The 22,460-nt window shown below is 45.6% G+C and overlaps 1 protein-coding gene and 1 long non-coding RNA gene across 4 annotated transcripts; one reads left to right on the forward strand and one right to left on the reverse strand.

Moving 5' to 3' along the window:
* Nucleotides 1-1,672: 1,672 nt before the first annotated feature.
* On the reverse strand, nucleotides 1,673-21,086 carry LOC120319858. 3 transcript variants are annotated; one of them, XR_005559847.1, is made up of 7 exons: nucleotides 21,072-21,086; nucleotides 8,461-8,621; nucleotides 6,365-6,389; nucleotides 6,045-6,098; nucleotides 3,970-4,044; nucleotides 3,225-3,342; nucleotides 1,673-2,247 (listed from the first exon to the last, which is right to left on the reverse strand). It is a non-coding gene; the product is annotated as an uncharacterized LOC120319858 (long non-coding RNA). The 3 variants fall into 3 exon arrangements; XR_005559848.1 differs by lacking the exon at nucleotides 21,072-21,086 and adding an exon at nucleotides 9,060-9,091; XR_005559846.1 differs by lacking the exon at nucleotides 21,072-21,086 and having other exon boundaries at nucleotides 8,461-8,679.
* Nucleotides 14,745-18,942, forward strand: LOC120319857 (homeobox protein Nkx-2.4-like). The gene is made up of 2 exons (XM_039369153.1): nucleotides 14,745-15,324; nucleotides 18,067-18,942. The coding sequence occupies exons 1-2, from the start codon at nucleotides 15,078-15,080 to the stop codon at nucleotides 18,579-18,581; spliced, it is 762 nt and encodes a 253-aa protein (XP_039225087.1). The 5' UTR covers nucleotides 14,745-15,077; the 3' UTR covers nucleotides 18,582-18,942.
* Nucleotides 21,087-22,460: the final 1,374 nt, after the last annotated feature.

Genomic DNA, 22,460 nt, shown 5'->3' on the forward strand with positions numbered 1-22,460 from the left:
TCCAACCCCCCCCCCTCTTTGATCATCCCATCTATCTCTTGTCAGCTCTCATCTCTTGTATTTTATATCTCTTGAGTGTCTTCTGTCTTTTAGGTCTTTATATTCGATATCTACAGTCCGTTGCCTTCGCGAGGGCATTTCTACCTCTTATCATCCATCTATTTCATCTGTATTTTCTCTCTCTCTCTCTGGCTGTCTTCTATGCCTTTATAATAATAAAGTTGGAAGGGACCTTGGAGGTCATCTAGTCCAACCCCCTGCTCAAGCAGGAGACCCTATATCGTTTCTGACAAATGGCTGTCCAGTCTCTTCTTAAAAACTTCCAGTGTTGGAGCATTTACTGCTTCTGGAGGCAGGTTGTTCCACTGGTTAATTGTTCTCACTGTCAGGAAGTTTCTCCTTAGTTCTAGGTTGCTTCTCTCCTTGATTAGTTTCCATCTGTTGCTTCTTGTCCTGCCTTAGATATCTACAGTATCTAGGTGCATTATAAAGGGCTAGGTAAGTGGGTGGATATATATATACAAGTCCTTGATTTACAGTTCATTTAGTGACTGTCCAACGTTACAACAGCACTGAAAAAAGGGACTTGGGACCATTTTTCATACTTAGGACTGTTGCAGCATCCCCACGATTGCATTATTAAAATTTACACGCTTGGCTGTTGGAGATGTGGTTACTTGGATGCTACTTATTATCATATTTGGTGGTCATGTAAAAATATAAAAACTTTTTGGATTAAGATATGGTGGAATATTCAAAGAATTTTTAAAAGAAGGATAAAATTTACTCCACAATTGTTTTTGCTGGGTATTGTTTCTGATTGTGACAGTAAAGAAACTATATTAATGTTAAATTTAATTACAGCGGCTAGGTTGTTAGTAGGGCAATGTTGGAAGAAGGAATCTTTGCCTACTTTGCAAGAGTGGTTTCTTAAAGTTTCCTATTTAGCGGAAATGGCAAAGATTTTGGCTTTCTTGAAAGATCAATCACAAGAGAAGTACCTCTTGGTATGGAAAAGATGGATAAATTTTATACAATATAAATATGATATAAAAAATATTTAGTTTTTGAATAATTTATATTTAAAGTTTAAGATTTTTTTTCTTTATTTTTTTTCTCCTTTTTTTGTTTTTCTCTTTTTGTTTTTTAAATATGGGTGTTAAAGTATTTTATAATTTGTTTAATTATTGTAATCAAATTTGTATATGATTTATTTGTGTTTAAAACTTTTTCTTTTAAATTTTAATTAAGCCTGTATTCAGCTCTGGGAAGGTTGGGGGAGGGTTGGGAGGGTCTGGGGAAGGGAAATTTTTTTTGTAAAATTTTAAAAAATTTCAATAAAAAAAATAAAAAAATTTACACACTTGGCAACTGACTCATACTTATGACAATTGCAATGGGGTCATGTGATCCCCTTTTGTGATCCTCTGACTATTATGATTAATAATTATAACTATGATTTATATAACCTATCACTTTGTTCTTCTGTTTACACTGAGAGCTTCTGTACCAGAGACAAATTCCTGTTGTCCAATCACACTTGTTCTATTCAGAGAAGTATATAAATGCAGTAAGTAAATAAATAATGTATCAATCTGCAACAGAATCTAAAGTGTTACTGTGCCCCAGGGGCAAACTGAATGTTGTGCACAATGTTTTCACACAGGTTGCGGCCTCTTGGAAGTAACATTTTATTAAATGTTTAGTGCGTTTGATAATGTTTGAGCAAATAAATCAGAAGTGGGTATAAAGCACACAATCCTGCAACAGGGAAGTTAGGAGCGCTGGGAAAGAAAGAAAGAACACACATTTTCAATTTAAGATGTTCTAGGATTCTAAAATTATAGTTCAATACAAAAGGGTTTTTTTTTTGTATCTGGTTCCATCATAGATTGGAAGCGTTTGTGTATGATGAAAGCAAACATTTGATGAATCTTCCACTCTTCCTATTTTTTAGTAAATCCTTTCTCACAATTGCCACAAATGCAGGTATTAAAAACAAACAAACAAAGCCTTAATTGCATGCAGCACACAATGAAAACAGAAGATAGATGTGTTAGGAGTTGCAGGCTTAATTTTAAATTTACACCCAAACACTGAATTAGAGCACAAGTCCTTCCATCTGGCCTTGATCAAGTTGGCATCCAGCGCAAAGTTTTCGGGGAACTGCCAGGTGTCAAGACAACATTTCAGCAGCTCCCGTCATCAAGCGATTTGCCAAGATGAGCAAAACAGATTTTTCTTGAGCTGCCAAATAAAGAAGAATTTTTTTTTAAAAAAACCTGCAAGTACAAGGAAAAGTTAGCCATTGTTTTCCCTGGAGCACCATGTATTTCCACATGGAAAGGCTTTGAGTTTCCTGCAGATGTGAACATGTTTTCACAGGTTGGCTGATCAGACAGTGTGCCCTACTTTTAGATATGGACTATCTTATGGTGTGGGGAGAAGAGCCCCACTTAGATAATGGCTTAAAAATATTTCATGTAAGCCTCAATTTATATGAATTGAGGAATCATAAACCCCGGATTATGGATTGAAACTTGATAAAATACTACCTAGAACAGTGGTTCTCAACCTTTCTAATGCCGCAACCCCATAATACACTTCCCCATGTTGTGGTGACCCCCAACCACTTATAAATCACTGGGTGCCAGGGGCGTGGCCAAAGAAAAGGGGGGAAAAATGGCGGACAGCCTTGTTTGGCGACCCCTGTGAAATGGTCGTTCGATCCCAAATGGGGTCCCGACCCACAGGTTGAGAACCACTGACCTAGAACAAACATTCTTTAGAATGAAGGATTGCTAATATTTACAGCTATTTTTGGAAATAACATTAAAAGTTGTCACATTACATTATTTGCAAGGAGACAGGATAGAAGCTATTTTTAAAATACATGCTAGCCTTTTTAGGTTTCAGATCTGCACTACATGGACGAAGCATCTGTAGAAATTCTCCAAGCCAACATTAATAAAAGATCACCGCCAGATCAGTCTTTAGAGCAAAGTGTTTTCTGTATCAAGTCTTTTTTTTCCCTATTAACAAAAGGGCTTATGCATTCCAGTTTGGGGAAGAGCAACATTTTACTGGGACCCTTTGAGAAGTAAAAGGGCAATGCCATCCTTACAGGGGCCCCAGACCCAGCATATAGCTGATACTTTGTTAGACAGAGGTCTTTAAGAATACAACTGGAATAAAATGAGCTTCAAAACAAGTCTGATTTTTACCTCTGTTGCATTCTGAGCTGCTAGCCCATGCTTAAAGTCGTCCTCATGCCAAAGCTACTTTGATGGCCTTAATTATCTTGTTGAGTTTGGCATCGTCGTCCACAAAGCCATCTCCGTTCTAGAGAAAAGAAGGAAAGATTCGACACGAGTTGCTGCAGTACTAACAGAGAATAGCAAAGACTCTTTCATGCCAGCGCATGCCCAAACTTTTGTCTCCAGGCAGATCTGTTACACTTCCTGGAAAAACAAATCTGCCCTTCACCGTTAACTAGACTTGCTCTTAATGAGAGAAAACATTATTCTCAGCGTAACAGAAATTAGCATTTATGGAAGTGGGGAAAGAAGGAAGGAAGTCTAATTATCTTCTTGGACTATATTCAAAGGCACAGGAAATTGTGCCTTGAGTTCTTCCACAATGAGAGACTTCCTATGTATTAAATACTAGTTACAGATGGATTATAGCCCAGCTCCTTCCACGCCCATGTGTTTGTACACACAATAAACCATGGTTCCCTTTCTGTGATGGACCTTACATGAACTCCCCAGAGGTCAAAGAGCTGCAAACAGAACCCAATTGTCTTCCAGACAGCGCCTTGTAGCTTAATATCTAGACATCCTGCTAAGCCATAATGTGGTTTATTTAATTTCAGGCTTGACCATCATAATTTGCACAACTCAGCTCCCAACTATGTTCTTCGTGGTCTGTGTTGGCTTCAGTGCAAGGGTTTTTTGTTGAGCTGCTTACCTTTTTGGAGTGCACCACCTTGCCGGCTACCATCACTTCAAACCATCCCGTGACCTGTGGAGTCCCTTCTCCGCTCTAGATGGAACCAAGACACCATTACCTTGTAACAATCACAGGCAGAAACACAAACACGCCCCCCAAGGATTTTCCAATCATCTTCTCCTAGTCTTTGAACCCAGATCCCTCTCCCACACTCTGTCTATGGACTGAACCCAACAAGATGGCAACCACTTTCTTCCTGCAGGGGCAGCCCAACACAGCACGCTCGCTGGGGAATTCTGGGAGTTGAAGTCCACATTACCTTCCAGTTGCTGAAGTTGAGAAACATTGGCATAGATCAGGGGTAGGCAACCTTGGCTCTTTTATGACTCGTGGACTTCAACTCCCAGAATTCCTGAGCCAGCACAGCCATAAAGGAGCCAAGGTTGCCTACCCCTGGCATAAATGATATTGAACAGATGACAATCCCATTTGGTGTAAAGCACTACAGGTAGTCCTCAACTTACGACTAGTCGCTTGATGTCTGAAGCTATACCCTATGGTTCTCAGAGCTGTTTACAATCTGGTTTCAAAGTTCAACACTCCTGCCCTGTGGTCACATGACTGCATTTTGGCTACGTTTACAGCCATTTGTAGCATCCTATGGTTAAAGGACCAGGATTTTTGCCTTTTTTTTTTTTTTTAACTGGAAACCAGTGTTAACCTCTGATTTCTGGCAAAAAACAACAACAACCCCATCCCATTAGGTATAATGCTTAACAACTGTTGCCGAACGAAGGCTGTAAAATAAGGTATGGTGATGTGTTGACCCATCTAATGGTCACCAACAACTGCAGGCTTAATTACAGCCATAAGGGCAGGTCTGTGTCTGGTTCTCCAAGGTTTGCATTAACTCTGCAACGTATCTAAGCAGGCCTGCTGGGCTGTTCTGCTCCTACACCGACCAAGGCCCCACTTAATAGCAATAGCACTTAGACTTATATTCCGCTTCACAGTATATACAGAGGTATATACAGAGTCAGCCTCTTGCCCCCAATCACCTGGGTCTTCATTTTACCAACCTCAGAAGGATGGAAGGCTTAGTCAACCTTGAGCCAGTCAGGATCGAACTGATGGCAGTGGGCAGAGTCAGCCCGCAATGCTGCATTTTAACCACTGCGCCACCAGAGGGGGCCTTAGAGAATCCAACTCTGCCAATCAAAATGATCAGTAACAACTGTGGGATCCTTTCCAAGTATAGTAATTCTCAACTGATGACCACAATTGAGCTTAGCATTTATGTTGCTCAGTGAGAAATTGCCCCCATTTTATGACGTTTCTTGCCCCGTTTGTTAAGTGAATCACTGCAGATGTTAAATTGGTAGCACAGTTGTTAAGTGAATCTGGCTTCCCCTGCTGACTTTGCTTCTCGAAAGATGACAAAAGGAGGTCACATGACATCACGTGACCCTGGGGAGCTGCAACTGTCATAAACATGAACCAGTGGCCAAGCGTCTGAATTTTGATTACTTGACCGTGAGGGTCGTAAGTGTGAACGATGGTCGTTAAGTCCAGTGCCATTGTACTCTGAATGGTCACTAAACGAACTGTTGTAAGTCCAGGACTTACAAATCTCAATTCTCAACTTCAGCAACTTTCACTATGTTACACGCAAGGGGTTTGTAAAAGATCAGAAGTGTAAAAGTCTAAGTGCTATTGCTATTTAGTGGGGCCCTGGTTTTAAAGCAGGGGTAAGCAACCTTGGCTCTTTTATGACTTGCGGACTTCAACTCTCAGAATTCCTGAGTCAGTAGTTGATGTCCACAACATGGCTGACTCAGGAATTCTGGGAGTTGAAGTCCACAAGTCATAAAAGAGCTAAGGTTGCCTACTCCTGCTTTAAAGCAACATTTTCGGTTTACATCATGTCCTTACAGAGAGAAGACCTTTGATTATAGTGCGATTGATAAACTACTTAAAATGACCAGCCAAATGACAAAATCTTTCTCCTTGCCCCAAATCTACTTTATTTAGGAACCTCATGAGATGATCGGAAGAAAAGGAAGGCGAAATCAGGAATGGCTCCAAAGACTCACAATTTCCAGCTTGCCCGGAAACTCTTTTTCGAGTTCCTTTCTGAGCTGTTGAAACTACAAGGGGGAGAAAAAAGGAGAAAGTTATAAAGTTCAGAAAAATCCATGCTCAATGTTTTTTCAGAGAAATTAAATCTCAGTGAAGAGAAGCATATATAAAAAATGCAGTAAAAAGACAGATTTCCCACATCTGGGCTCTTCAATTAGGCTCCAAGTATCTTTGCTAAGTGACTAAATTGATTTTACTTTACTTCGTACATGCACATGGATGCCCATTTCATACACATGGGAGGGCGGCTCACAATTAAACATAATTGACATACCTTGGGTTTGTAGCCTCAGGCTCCACTAGAATCAAAACAAAAGGAAAAATTAGCATTATTTTCTGTTTGTCAGCACAAGAAGCTGTCTCATCACCATCATAATTCTCTCTTATGCTTAATCAGTTCCCTGGGATGGCAAATCCACAAACGAGCATTCAAATGCAGATACATTTTCCTGGACCTGCCAAAACCTCAAGATACCTTTTTTTTTTTTTAAAGTCCTGGATTTACCGCATAACTGGGACCAGAATTGCTGCTGTCCAGCCCAGCAAGGCAGTGCCAAAAATAACAGCCAATGGGAAAGCCTAAGAGCCACATGTAGGAAGCTTTCGGCCAGAGAAACTGAGTCACAGATGCTGTTTTGCAGCACGAAAAGATACTGAAGAGCATTTCAATGTGGCCTTTTAGAAATAGGTGTGAGCCAGCCGTGTGCTGCAGCTGCCAAAAAAGCCAACACAGTCCTGAGCTGCATTAACAAAGGGACAGAATCAAGATCACATGAAGTGTTAAATACACCACTTTACAATGCCTTGGTAAGGCCACACTTGGAATACGGCATCCAGTTTTGGTCGCTACAATGTAAAACAGATGTTGAGACTCCAGAAAGAGTATAGAGAAGAGCAACAAAGATGATTAGGGGACTGCAGGCTAAAACATATAAGGAACGGTTGCTGGAATTGGGTATGTCTAGTTTAACGAAGAGAAGGACAAGGGGGGACAGGATAGCAGTATTCCAATATCTCAGGGGCTGCCCCAAAGAAGTGGGAGTCAAGCTATTCTCCAAAGCGCCTGAAGGCAGGACAAGAAGCAAAGGATGGAAACTGATCAAGGAGAGAAGCAACCTAGAACTAAGGAGAAACTTCCTGACAGTCAGAACAATTAACCAGTGGAACAACCTGCCTCCAGAAGCGGTCAATGCTCCAACACTGGAAGTTTTTAAGAAGAGACTGGATAGCCATTTGTCTGAAATGGAATAGGGTTTCCTGCCTAAGCAGGGGGTTGGACTAGAAGACCTCTAAGGTCCCTTCCAGCTCTCTTATTTTGCTGTATATGGTTATAGGTGCTGGAGAGATGGAGCCCTGTGTGGAAGGCCAAGTTTGGTCTGCTAGCAAGCCACAGTCACACCCTTGGTGGCAAAGTTTTATTAAACGGGGGGAGGGGGGAGCCATTACCCCTACACTTAGGCCAAGGGTGGGGAACCTTGGCTCTTTTATGACTTGTGGACTTCAACTCCCAGAATTCCTGAGCCATATGGGCCTTTTTAATTTGGTACATCAGAGACCACCCATCCCGTTCTTACTGCATTTCCATCCGAAAGAAGCCAGCATCAATGGCCCATTGTTTAAACATCTCACTTAACCCACTTGCGCAAGCCGACTTTTGCAATTCTCACATTCCAGGAAATGTTTTGAAGCTTTCACATCTCTCCAGCTCTGAACACAAGGCTTAGCCTTTTTTAAAACTTTGGGAGACTCCACGAGGCCAGGCATAGGATCCAGGGACGTGCAAAACCCCCCCCCCCTCTTCTCCAAATAGAATTCAGTAAGAAAGCCAAGGTAAAGTTACTCAGCCCTAACACAGCCCCCGTACCTGGCTTCGCACGCGATTAACTCTCCTTTTAGCCTGCAATGTGACTGAAGGGCGCAGCTGCTTTGCCTTCGGGCTCCAGAAAGACCTGCCCTATTAACCCCCCTGCGCAACTGCAAACTTTCGCTGCAAATCAGGGACCACTTTCCCCCACTCCATTGATTTTAAAACCGTTAGGAGCCCGTGCACGGGGGGGGGGGGAGAATGGCAAGATTCCGACGGCTATAAAACGCTGCGGCTTGCCACCGATAAACCTGCAACGCCTAGGAAGCCCAGAAAGCACGCATACACACACACACACACACACACATACACATACATACACGGGTGGGGGGACCCTCCCCAAGGACCCCGCTGCAGGGCGAGGGGAGCAAAGCCGGAGCCGGGCGAGGCCTCCAGGATGCAGCCGGCTCGGCTGGCTGGCGAAGGGGCCCGCTTGCCTCGAAGCCCCTTCCAGGCTGCGGCGCAACGGCGGGGAATGCGCGAATTCCCCGGCCGCGCTTCCTTACCAGTAAACCACCTTGATCTTCACCGCCATGGCTGCGCGCGCCGCCTCCGAGAAGGTGTACAGGATAGGGGGGGGAAGGCAGAACGTTCGGACCGCCAACGTTCTGATAGGGAATGTTGTGTTGCCCGAGGTTTTAACCCGACGTTCGGACGATACCACCGCCTGGGAAAAGGAAGGGGAGGTTAAAAAACGAAACAAAAAAAATCAGAATTTTTTCCGTTCCCGCTTTTCTCCTCGAATCCCCGCGTTTGGCGTCAGACCCGCACGCAACAACTGTCAATGTTACTTCTTTTTTTTTTTTTAAAAAAGGTATCAGAACAGCATTACAGCCCACTCTGGGTCGGTGCTTCCCCCCCCCCTCCCCGCTTCTTGACACGCTCTTCCAGCGGTGACTCGGGTCACGTGACAGCTGCAGAGGTGGGCACGGGGATTTTTTTACATTTTATTTTCAAAAGTGTCCCTCGAGTTCTCCGCCCACGAAAGCGATGCGAAGATGCAAAGATGCTGTTGACGTTAATGAAAATAGTTGATGCGATGCGTGCGTGAAATTTAGCAAGGGAGGAAAAAGCAAGCTTGTAAAAAAAAAAAAAATTTAAGTACCGGAACTTTGGCCGAGACCGTTCTGCAACTCCCTGTAAATAAATGACAAACGTTGACATTCCGATTTTAAACTGTTCTTGGGAAGATTTTGATTAAATTAAGCATTGAGCCCAGCGAGTGCCACAGTTGCATTTTCCTTTGCGCAGAAACTTACGTCTAGTATTAAACCATGGTTGGCCCTGACCATGGTTTGTTGGTTGTGTCACCACACCAGTATTCACAAAAGTGCAGGAAACTTTGTAGGATACTTGAGCAGAATCAAGGAAGTCCTCAACTTAAGAACCACAGCTGGCAGCCGAATTTCCACTGCTAAGCAAGATGGGTTGTTGTTTTCAGTGAATCGTGCCCAATTTTAGCCAGGGTTCTTAAGTGAACCGTGAGGTCGTTAAGCGGATCCACCTTCCCCCCTCCACCAACTACACTTGTGGAAAGCCAACTGGAAAGGTCGCAAATGATGCCCAGGTGATCCTTGGTGGGTCGTAAGTGGTTGCCAGGTGCCAAGCACCTGGATTTGGATCCCGTAATGCCATTGTAATTTTGGTCACTAAATGAACAGTTGTAAGCCGAGGTCAACCTGTGCAATGAACCAGCGGAAATGCTGGCTGTATGACAAGTGATGAAAAGTCATCAGACATTATAATAAGTCATTAACTAGATCTCATTTGCTTGCCTGTTTAATGGGAAAACTTTCAGTGGCTATCCCCCAGTTAGTTGTGGTTTGATTGATCAGAAGACTCCAGAATTAGGACAGTACCCTAACAAAAGGCTGCCTTATCTGGAGCGATCATTCATGTATTTCATTTATTTTCTATTTATTCACCAGAGGGCAAATAAAAATCCCTTCACAAAGGACCATCTAGTCTCTTCCGCATATGACTCTGTTGATCAGATCAATCATTCAAGGGAAAATGCCCTTCCCAGCATGTAATTTTATTTATTTATTTATTTATTTATGAGACTTATATACCGCTTTAAGTGCAAGCACTCTCTAAGCGGTGTACACCAGTAAGCAATGTATATATATATTTTCATTGCCCCCAACAATCTGGGTCCTCATTTTACCTACCCCAGAAGGATGGAAGGCTGAGTCAACCTTGAGCCGGTGACAAGTGGGCAGCGTAAATGGAATATTATTATTATTAAATCGACACAGCAACACTGGAAAGACAAACAGTCAGCCCCATTTGCTGAGTGACAAATGATTACACGGTCAGCGGATAATGTCTGCGGGCGTAGATGTTGCAGGGATAATTGCAGCAAAATATGGGGCTGATTTGCATGTTGCACTTAGAATGCAGCCCGTCCTCAACTTACAGCAGTTCATTTACTGACCGTTCACAACAGCACTGAAAAAAGTGACTTAGGATCGTTTTTCACACGACAACTGCAGCATCGCCGTGGTCACGTGTTCAAAATTCGGACGCTTGGCAACTGACTCGTACTTACGACCGTTGCTGTGTCCCGGGGTCACGTGATCCCCTTTTGCGACCTTCTGACAAGCAAAATCAATGGGGAAGCCAGTTTCACTTAACAACTGTGTGACTGATTTAACAACTGCAGCGACTGCTGCAAGAAAGGTCGTAAAATGGGGGCAAAACTCACTTAACAAATGTCTCACTTGCCACCAGAAATTGTGGGTGCTCCAACACGGGAGGTTTTTAAGAAGAGGCTGGACTGCCATTTGTCTGAAATGGGATAGGGTTTCCCGCCTGGAGCAGGGGGTTGGACTACATGACCTCCACGGTCCCTTCCAACCCTGTTATTCTCTGATTCTGTAAGGGTCTCCTGCTTGAATAGGGGGTTGGACTAGATGACCTCCACGGTCCCTTCCATCTCTGTTATTCTGGTCAGAGGGAGATTCAACCTGGAATTAAGGAGCAATTTCCTGACAGTGAGAACAGTCAGTTAGTGGAACCCCTTGCCACTCAAAGTTGTGCGCGGATAGCTGGAGGTTCTCAAGAAAAAAAAAACACTTGAGTCAGCCAATTTTTACTTAACAACCCTAGCTATAAAGGTCACAAACTCAGACATGACTCACTTCACAACTGTCTTCCTTAGAAATGGAAATTCTGGTCCCATTGTTAATCAAGGACTACCTCTAGCTGTTGGAGATTATTCAGATGTTCCACAATTGCAACTGATAAAGTCAGTTAAAAGAGTTGGAGGTTGCATTTCTGAAATGTGCCAGGCTTTGCTAGTTTTCTCTCTGGCAGCTTAGTGCTATTTTATGGGTCAGTATATTTCGAGGACCTAAAACAGGGGTCTTCAAACTTGGCCCTTTTATGACTTGTGGACTTCAACCCCCAGAATTCCTCAGCCAGGCACGCGTGCCTGGCTGAGGAATTCTGGGAGTTGAAGTCCACAAGTCATAAAAGGGCCAAGTTTGAAGACCCCTGACCTAAAACAAAAAGGTCAGTTCTATAACCAGGATGGTCCTCTTGTTTGGATCACGCCAAACATCACATTAAATATCGTTCCGGGCCTCAGATGTCTTTGAATGGAACTGTCTTGGTTAAAACTGATCATCAGCTTGTATAACATCAAAGGTTTCATGGTGATCACCCAATTGGTCGTGGCTGTGGTTTAACACAACAGCCAACTGGGCGATCACCATGAAACCTTTTTTTTCCCAAAGATACCAGAATTAGAACGACTGTCTCCTAACACAAGGCCGGCTTGTCCGGAGCGACGATTTGCCGTTCTAAAATAAGCACAAAACGGTCACAGGACATCATGAGACCGGCAAGGCTAATCTGAACATGCTTTCTGTAGAGAGCGATCAAAAGCACATGCCAAAGGGTGGCCATTCTTTGCAGATCCAAATTAAAAACTAGTCTTTCACAGCCCTAAGTAAGGGGGTTAAGATCTCGGAAGCCATGCAGATAGTCCTCAGCACACAACCATTTGTAGTGACAGCGATGATATAGGACAGAGGTCCCCAACCTTTCGGACACCAGGTACCGGTTCCGTGGAGAGAGGGTTTTTTTCGTGGACCGGAGGGAGTGTGGTTTCACTTGTTTGCACGGACCGGTTTACGGCATGCCGCGGACCGGTGCTGATCCACGGATCGGGGGTTGGGGACCCCTGATGTAGGAGGAGGACAGGCAGAGCCTAGGGCAGTGGTGGCGAACCTATGGCGCGGGTGCCAGAGGCGGCACTCGGAGCCCTCTCTGTGGGCACATGTGCCGTTGTCCCAGCGACCCGCTCCTCTCCAGCAGCCCCCCTGGAGGAGAGCCACCCCCGAGCGTGGCCCAAGCGGAGCAGCGCAGCCAAGGACATGGCAGCCAGGCAGCGTAGACAAGACTCTACCCTCACACCCCATCATGCACAGCTGATGCTGCAGGGCGCGGGGAGAGGGCATGGCCACCATGGCGCTACTGAGCTGCCTGGGCGATCTGCGGCGGGCCTTGGAGGCGGTGAGTGGCCCTGCGGGCAGGCGGGGCGAGGAATGGGGAACGGAGTGGGGGAGAGGCAGGGAGTGGAGGCGGGGCCAGTTGTTGGGCACTCAAGTCTCTAAAACAGTGTTTCTCAAGCTTGACCATTTTAAGGCAAGTGGACTTCAACTCCCAGAATTCCACAGCCAGCAATGCTGGCTGTGGAATTCTGGGAGTTGAAGTCCACATGCCTTAAAATGGCCAAGGTTGAGAAACACTGCTCTAAAAGGTTCGCCATCACTGGCCTAGGGGCAGAGTCAAGAGAGGAATTAGCCTGCAGTCTTTATATTCTCACAAGCAACCTAAGTCCTGCTTGAGGGAGACAGTATTATCCGAAAATGTTTCCGTGGTCATGTGGCCAGCTATACACCCAGGCACATGGAACGCTGTTAGCTTCCCACCGAAGTGGTGCCTATTAATCTAATTGCATTTGCATGCTTTCAGACTGCTGGGTGGGCAGGAGCTGAGGCAAGGAACGGGAGCTCACCCCATCATGTGGCTAAGCGATGCGATCGGAGGACGTTGCGGTTTATGACCACATGACATAGCAAGGGAAATTACGGTCCTAATTGTGATTGTAAGTCGAGCGGTACCTGTGCTGCCTACGGATGGAAGGGCAATGTTGATTTCTATGCCCCCTAGTGGGTGGAAGATGTTGATTTCTACGCCCCCTAGTGGGCAGAAAAAGATGCAGTGTACCCCATCTCTCGTAACTGTGATTTGTGATTGGCATGGTCTACTACAGTGGTTCTCAACCTGTGGGTCGGAACCCCATTTGGGGTCGAATGACCATTTCACGGGGGTCGCCAAACAAGGCTTTCCTCCATTTTTCCCCCTTTTCTTTGGCCCTGCCCCTGGCACCCGGTGATGTATAAGTGGTTGGGGGTCACCACAACATGGGGAACTGTATTATGGGGTCGCGGCATTAGAAGGGTTGAGAACCACTGGTCTACTATGTACAATCTTCCGGCTTACTCACTTCTTCAGCCTTTACCTTTTCTACCAACAGCCTACTAGCTGCAAAAAAACGGAGCGGTGGTGAAAATAGATTAATTGAACCACGCAAGCAGCAGGTTGATATAATGTCCAGAAAACTCACCATCCCGAGCAGATCTCAAGGGCCATTCCTCACTGTAAGCCTGCATGTTTTGTGCAAAGTGGAATTGTGCTCTCTTGCGGTTTATACTAACCGTGGCTATCATATGGCACTGGGGGTATATCAATACTTCAAGTGGTAAATAAATATTTGAGATTTAAAGTGTGCTGGCACCAGATTTAATTTGAAAAGCTTTTTGAAACGGGGCTGCATTCTGCGTGGCAGTGTTTCTCAACCTTGGCAACTTCTCAACCTTGGACTTCAACTCCCAGAATTCCCCAGCCACCATAGCATAGCATAGCTGGGGAATTCTGGGAGTTGAAGTCCACCCAGCTTCAAGTCGCCAAGGCTGACAAACCCCGCAGTACGGTATTCGAATGCAGCCTGTAATTATTATATTTACCAAACTTTCCTGCTCTTAAAGGCGAACTCTTTAAATGGCTTGTGACTTCTTCACGGGCCTGACCTGCCGTTTGAAATCCACAGAAATTCCCTTTTTGAATCTGAACGACAATAATTGCAGGCTTGACAAAGCCACAATCTCAGAATGGACGATTTGATCCCGTCCCGTAATTTTTTCCAACTGAAACCTAGGTACTTAATTGTGGCTTAAAAGACCCCAACGGAGGCCAAAATTTCCGTTGCTAAGCGAGACACGGTCGTTTGGTGAATTTGGCCCCATTTTACGAGCTTTCCTGCCGCAGTTGTTAAGCGAGTCGCTGCCGCTGTTAGTCACACGGTTATTAAGTGGATCTGCCTTGACTTGGCTCGTCCGATGGTCATAAAAGAGGATCACGCGACCCCGGGACACTGCCAAGGTCATAACTATGAGTCAGTTTGCCAAGCGTCTGAATTTTGATCACGTGACCTGGGGGGAGGCTGCAACGGTCGTTAAGTGTGAAAAATGGTCCCGAGTGGCTTTTTTCCCGGGCCGCTGCAGCTTTGAACGGTCGCTAAACGAACGGTTGGTAAGTCGAGGATTAATCTCTGTAGAATGCCTTCCAATAAATGAGGACCTAGATTGTTGGGGGCAATGTAAATATATTTATACATTGCTTACTGGTGTACGCCGCTTAGAGAGTGCTTGCACTTAAAGCGGTATATAAGTCTCATAAATAAATAAATAAATAAATAAATAAATAAATAAATAACCCCCCATCTCAGCTGAAAAAAGACGGGCTGCTTTCGGCTATCCAGAGAGCTTGGTGGCTTCCGTTTAACCTGGCTGGGCTCTTGGCTGCTGTTATTTGATTAAGCTTAGCCAAAACAAGGGGAGGCTCCTTCTTCCTTCCCCCCCCCTCACCTTACCCCACCCCCAGGGTGGGAGGTGGAGTCCTTAATCTTTGATAAGGTGCAGACTTAAGATAAAACAGCAAGATTGTGGGCAGGAAGCTTTGCCTGCCTTTGGTGACCTGAGTCCCTCGGCCCAGGTGGTGGGAAGCTAGGAGAGAAAGGATCCCAGAGGCAAACCTGCTACTGGTCCCATCCATGGAAGACTTCAAGGCCTTTGCTACGGACAGCCTGGAAGACTTTGCCCAGGTGATGCCCGGGAACCAGCAGCCTGCCTTGGTGGGCTCTCGCCTCTCCCTGGCCCATCGCCTCTCCCAAAACACCATGCTGGGATGCTACCCAGGGCCAGTCCCCAGCCCAGCTGAGTTGCCTGCCTACCCCCAGGAGGGCTTCCGGAATGGGGAGTGGTACGCCCCCAGCCCACCAGAAGGACCCTACTCTCCAAGTAAGTGCAGGACTCGGAGGGAAAACTGCATCGGTCCAACATCCCAAAGGTTTTTTTATTTTATTTTTTTTCCCCCCCAAAAGGCTTTCTTGGTTGTTGTTGTTTTTTTTCTTTCTTTGAAAATGTTTCGCTTCTCATCCCAAAAGCTTCCTCGGTTCTGCTCAGAGCTTCTTCAGCGCAGGAGAAGGGAAGGAGCTTCTTGGAGGACAAGCGGAAAAATAAAATAAAATAAAATAAACAGCAAAAAAACTCAGTTGCCTTTTTTTGGGAGGGGGGGAAAGCACCTTGGATACAGGAATGAGAATCTGCATAGACGTAGGGAAGTCCACGGTGGGAAAATATATTTGTTGATCAATTGATTTATTGAATTTATTGGCCACCCGTAGGCAAAACTCTGAGCGGAGGGGAAAATAAATCAGGGGCCACTCAATTTTAGACTAACCCAGCTTATTGGAAAGCACCGCCTTTCAAACTGTGGCCTAACCACCACAACATCTGTCATTGCTTTTAGCCAAACAGGACCCATGATTCCCAAACTAAAAAACGGGGCAAAATTATTTCATTTTTTTTTATTGCATCTGCTGGGTAAATTGCACCCAAGAGGGATTGCAAGCCATAGTTTGGGGCGTAGTGTGGGGAGGGGGAGGGGGAGGACGACGACCACCGAGGGGTCTTTAATGCCCTTGTGAGCTTGGTTGTTGTCTTGCAACAATTTTCTAACCCAACTAGGTAACTTCTTCAGTGATAAAAGACAGTGGGCTTCGTGGAGGGGAGGGGAGAGGAGGAGGACTGTGGGGTCTTTGGTGGGGGGGGGAGCAAGGCTTGCTCTCTATTTATATGTGTGGCCTATTTCTCCCCCCCCCCCTTCCCATTTTGTCTTCTGCAAATCAAAACTGGCAAAACGGCACCCGGCTTCCCCAGGTCCCGCAATCTCAGTTTGACCGCGGTGAGTTGGGCCGTAAACAAATTAAATAAATAAAACAAATAAATAAACTCTTAATTCCCAACCTAACCAGCAATCTATTTAAAAACAGCTTCCTTGGTTGGGACGCCTGTCTGCCACCTGCCCGTGTGTCGCTTTCCCTCCTTGTAGCTTTCCCCTGCCGAGGCTTCTTTTCCCAAGGGTTCCCAGGCTGGGCAGGGTCAGCCCCTCCTGGATCTAGCGCCCGACCTGCCTGTTTAGAGGGGAAAGCTGCTTGGCAGACTGCCCTTGTGAAATATGCCAGAGAGGGCTGTTGCGAGGCGCCCCCCCTCCCCGCTGTTTTACAAGAGGTCCCTTTCCTTGGTCCCTTCCCAGTTTTTCCCAGTTGGGCCCCCTCCAGACTGATTGGGATTACAATCCTTCATCTCTCCCTGCCAGTTTGGCATCAGAGATGATCTTCTTTGCACCTGTAAGGGATGCAATACAGGCAGCAGTCGTTTTACTACATAGTAATAAATAATAATAATAATAATAATAATAATAATAATAATAATAATAGCAAGAGTAGTAATAATACCAGTAACAGCAATAATGATAATAATAGCAATAGTAGTAATAATAGCAATAATAATAGCAATAGTAGTAATAATAGCAATAGTAGTAATAATAGCAATAATAATAGCAATAGTAGTAATAATAGCAATAACAGCAATAATAGCAACAATAATAATAGCAATAGTAGTAATAATAATAGTAATAATAGTAATAATAATAGTAGAAATAATAATAGTAGTAATAATAATTAGCAATAATAGTAATAATAGTAATAATAGCAATAACAGCAATAGCAATAATAATAGCAATAGTAGTAGTAATAGTAATAATACTAATAATAATAACAACAACAATAATAATGGAGTTGGAAGTCCATTATTAGAGGTCATCTAGTCCAACCCCCTGTCCTCGACTTACAACCATTCATTTAATGACCGGTTCATATTTACGGCCGGTTGCTATGTCCCAGGGTCACGTTTGACACCTTTGACAAGAGAGAGTCAACGGGGGAAGCAAGATTCACTTAACAACCGAGTGACTAATTTAAGACACCGCAGTGCTTCACTTAACAACCGTGGCTAGAATGGCCGTAAAACGGGGCAAAACTCACAGCCACTCTGTGGCTTAGCAACAGAAGTTTGGGCTCTGTGGTCATAAGCCGAGGACTATCTATGTTCCTTGAGTGGCTGTTCGAAATTACAGCGACACTGAAAAAAAGTCACCTAGGACTGATTTTTCACACTTACGACCGCATCCCTAACACGGTCACGTGATCTGAATTCAGGCCCTTGGCAACTGGCATGTACTTACGACAGCTGCAATTGTCCTGAGGTCGTGTGATCACCATTTGTCCCCCCCCCCTTCCCAGCTGGCTTCCAAGCACCAAAGTCAGTGACTCGCTTAACGACTATGGCGAGAAAGGTCGTAAAATGGGGCAAAGCTCCCCCTCCGTCTTGCTTAGCAACAGCAATACAATCTTCTTTGCATCTTATGAGTAGACGCGACCCCAGACAGCAATCCTCGTCTTAACAACCGTTCCTTTAGTGACCGGTTCATATTTATGACCGGTTGCCCTGTCCCAGGGGTCACGTGACCATCATTTAACAGCCGGGGTGACTAATTTAAGGCACCGCGGTGCTTCCCTGAACCACCGTGGCAAGGAGGGTCGTAAAATGGGTCTCGTGAAGTCAAAAACCCGCTGCGTTCCCAGGGAATTCCAGACCCGGATAAACGTCACGCCTTCCCCTCTTTTTTTTTGTCCACAGTCTGCAGGTTTATGGGCACCCCCGGCTTCGGCATGCCCGGAGCGGATTGCGTGGGCTACTTTGGGGAGATGGTCAAGCTGCCCCCCTTCTCCGGAGGAAACCCCTCCAAGCGCAAACGCCGAGTGCTTTTCTCCCGCGCTCAAGTGCAGGAGCTGGAGAAGAGGTTTGAGATGCAGAAATACTTGACGGCCCCCGAAAGGGAACACCTGGCCACCGTCACCCGCCTCACCCCCAACCAGGTGAAGATCTGGTTCCAGAACCATCGCTACAAGCTGAAGAAGCTGAGCGGGCAGGCGGCGGAGGCCAAGGCTGGATTGCATCAGGAGGGCCCCCTGCCCTGCGACAGCAGCAGCAGCAGCACCGTGGCCCACCCCAGTGGCTACCCGTTCCACAGGACACCCCTGGACGAGAAGCTCCTCCTGCAGCATCTGTCTCCCAGCCCCAGCTCCAGCGCCCACCCCCAAGCTGGCCTGGAACCCTCCGAAAGCGGTTTTCTCTTTGGCAAACCCTGGTAGTCTATCCAGGTGACTACGCACAAGGGCTGAGCTAGATGACTAGCTCCATCCGGGGAGCGCGAGGGAGCTCAGCCGTTCTAGAAGGAGAGTTTTGTTTTATTTTATTTTATTTATATAGCCGCCCGTCTTTCGACACGGGCTGGGCGGCTCCCGGTGGGAAATCCTATTATCGAATCATATTAAAACGCTAAAGCGAAGCCGATGAGAAGATCGGAAAGAACAACTGCCTGGCTTCAAATCCAACTTCTAAAACAGTGGTTCTCAACCTTTTTAATGCCGCGACCCCCGACCGGTCGTAAGTCGAGGACTACTCAACCGGTCGTAAGTCGAGGACTACTCAGCTGGTGCAGCACCATTTGCAGAATGGGGCTTTTGGCGGGCTCAGCAGGGCAGAGACAGCCTGGACAATTCCTATTGGCTTTTGAAAGCCAATAGAATTAGACTCTATTCAAGAGAGTCTATTCTATTGGCTTTCAAAAGCCAATAGAATAAAAGGGAGTAGCACAGCTAAGGAAAAGGGGGAAAAAATGGCGGACTGCGTTGTTTGGCGACCCCCGTGAAATGGTCGTTCGACCCCAAATGGGGTCCCGACCCACAGGTTGAGAACCACTGTTCTAAAGGGAGATACTCTTTCTCTTCTGGCAGATCAAACTTCATGTGGCAGAGGGTTGCATAGGGCATTGCACGGGGCATCGAAAGCGGTCTGGCCATCCGATGGCAGCTGAGCGTTTCCGAGCCTTTTCAAAAGCCTTGAAAGTCTTCCCGCTTTGGGACAGAGGCAAAATGTCGTGGGTCCAATTCCCTGAGCCCCTGTCTTGTTTAGCGACAGAAATTTCGGGCTCCACTGTGGTTGTAAATCAAGGACTGCCTGTATCTCATGAAACCATCTCAGGCCATTGCTCTAATCCTGCTTCTGCCAAGACCCGGGGGGGAAATAGGGGCAATCAGAGAGGGGTTAAGATAAAGGGGCTCTAAGCTGTTCGCCCCTTTTTTTCAAAAGAGGATTTCTTTGCAAACGGACAGGTAACGTAACATAGAGAAGCAAGGATGCTGGCTTGCGCCCTGAGGCAGGGGAACGGCCAAGGAAGGCGTTTGCCATTATTTGCACCGAAAGAGGGAGGAACTGAAGAGGTTTGAAGAGAGGCCTTGTGCAAAGCCAGAGGCCCTGGGCTCTTCAGCGCTCGCTCCGATCCACACTGCAGCCTGCTTGCAAGGAACTTGCTGTCCCAAGGCGTGTCCACCCCACATAGGACAATCGGGCTGGGGGTGGGGTGGGGACCAGAAAAAGCCCATTTAGCGCAGGGTCAGGTATTTCCAAACTGGGAAAGCAGGAATCAAATTTCTCCGCTCCCACCCGGGCGCGTGATCTTGCAAGCAACTGGCCTCTGTGGTTTGCAAACCCTGGTTTAGGGCTAAGCCCAAGTTTGGGTGTGGGGAATCATGGGAGCTCACGCCTCTTGCTTCAGGGACTCCATCCAGCCACCTCCTTCTCTGCCGTCCCCTTCTTCTCTTGCCCTCCATCTTTCCCAGCATTAGGCCCTTCTCCAGGGAGTCCTTCCTTCTCATTAGGTGGCCAAAGGACTTGAGTTTCAACTTCAGGATTTGGACTTCTAAAGAGCAGTCAGGGTTGATCTCCTCTAGGACCGACCGGTTGGATCGCCTTGCAGTCCAAGGGACTCGCAGGAGTCTTCTCCAGCACCAGAGTTCAAAGGCCTCCATTCTTTGGCGCTCAGCCTTTCTTATGGTCCAACTTTCACAGCCCTACATTGCAGCTGGGAAAACCATGGCCTGGACTAGAGGTGCTTAAAGAGCTGAGCTGGAGGCTAACCCACTCAGCCAAGGGGCATGGCCATTTCCACACTCCAAGGCCTGAGAGGTTCTCAGGCCTTGGAGTGTGGAAATGGCCTAGGTCTCAGCCAGTGGAACAACCTGCCTCCAGAAGTTGTGGGTGCTCCAACACTGGAAATTTTAAAGAAGAAATTGGACAACCATTTGTCTGGAATGGTATATACTAGGGTTTCCTGGCTGAGCAGGGGGTTGGGCTAGAAGACCTCCAAGGTCCCTTCCAACTCTGTTATTCTATTCTATTCTATTCTATTCTATTCAACTTTCAAGTGCCAGTTTGTACAATGGGGAAAAGGCTTGGCCCCCTTTGCAAAGTTGTCGCATAACAAAAGCACAGTCTGCTTTGCTTTAAATTTGCATGTTAAAAAGATTGCTTAGTGTTGAAGCCAGGGATTCCCTATCTGCTCCCCTCCTTATCAGAAAGCCTTTCTTACCCAAAATAATACAGTTGGAAGGGACCTTGCAAAGTCTTCTAGTCCAGCCCACCTCTCAAGTAAGAGATCCTATACTATTCAGGACAACTGGCTATTCAATCTCTTCAAACAAATCTCCAGTGATGGGATCAATTTAAATGTCCCTTTTGTGACCGAGTAATGGGTTTAAGCTCAAAGAAAAACCACTTTTACCCAATTGGGGGTAACTTACCCAGATCTGGGGCAGCACCGCCTTAAAGCATTGCTTTCATAGGTACTGTAGCATGGAGTGAAATCTACAAAAGAAATCTGCAGTCTGATATGTGGAAATAAGATAGCGTGTTTTAAGATTTCTCAATACATTTGTTTGCAGCTATGTCCTCTCCAAAGAAACATTCAGTAAGGTTTCTTTTTTTTTTTCCCTCCTCCATGATTTTTAATATGTTGTGTTAAAAACCACTAGTTGATTAGAATTTTTCCGGCAGCCAAAAAAGCAATGCTTTTTTCTCTGTTACGAATGCCTTGGTACTTTGTTGTTGTCAATAAACTTGTTCAGATCGCCTTTTACATCAGAGGGATTTGAGTATCCGCTTATTTAACGCAGATAACTTTCCTTTCTTTCTTGCAAGAACTCTATCTGTGAATCTACCTGATTGTGGCTTTTCAAATCGTTGTTAATTTTGTTGCAAAAAAAGACTAAAACAGTTTCTGGGTGTCAAAGCTGATTAAACGTGTGCACCCACGTGCCAAGTAAAATATTAATAAAAGATGCAAATGTATTCACATGGGGCTTGAAAGGAAATCTCCTCTAATAAAGTGTTAAAGACAAAAATAAACATGCCCGTTTCCATGACGGAGTTCACACAAAAACGTGTCTAACTTTCTTATTGAATTCACATGTACTCTCTCTCAGCTTGTCAAATGTAGCTTACTATGTAGTACATGAAGACCTGCCTCCCTGAATAATTACATAAATTAACAGATTTAAAACTAATTAAGTGTAGTGTGTTAGAGAAGTAGGGCCTTTAGGTCTTGATTTGGTTAAGCAATCCAGCCAATAAAATACCTGCTTTATAGAGATCAAAACCTATAATGACTTTCAGAGAGAATGGTTAAAACTGTCTTTTAAAAGCATCTTTTTGAAATACAGGTAGTTTTACCACTTGCAATCATTCGTTTTATTGACTGAAAAAAAAAGTGACTTAGGACCAGTTTTCACTGTTGCAGCAGCTGGGTGTTCATGTGATCAAAATCTGGAGGCTTGGCAATGGGCATGTACTTATGACTGTTGCAGTGTTCCGGGGTCATGTTTTGTGACCTTCTGACCAGCAAAGTCAAATGGGGGAAGCAAGATTCCCTGACCAACCCGCATTACTGACTTAACATATGCAGCGATTTGCTTAACAACGGTGGCAAGAAAGGCCGTAACATGGGGTTAAAAATCACTTAGCAACTGTCTTGCTTTGCAGTGGAATTTTTGGGCTCAACTATGGTCATAGGTAAAGGACTACCCTGTACTTGAAGGGCTGCCCCAAAGAAGAGGCAGTTGAGCTATTCTCCAAAGCGCCTGAAGGCAGGACAAGAAGCAACGGGTGGAAACTGATCAAGGAGAGAAGCAACC

This window comes from Crotalus tigris, unplaced genomic scaffold (genome assembly GCF_016545835.1).
Source record: "Crotalus tigris isolate CLP2741 ecotype Arizona unplaced genomic scaffold, ASM1654583v1 scf7180000020990.9691751010:1144802, whole genome shotgun sequence".
Classification (NCBI taxonomy): domain Eukaryota; kingdom Metazoa; phylum Chordata; class Lepidosauria; order Squamata; family Viperidae; genus Crotalus; species Crotalus tigris.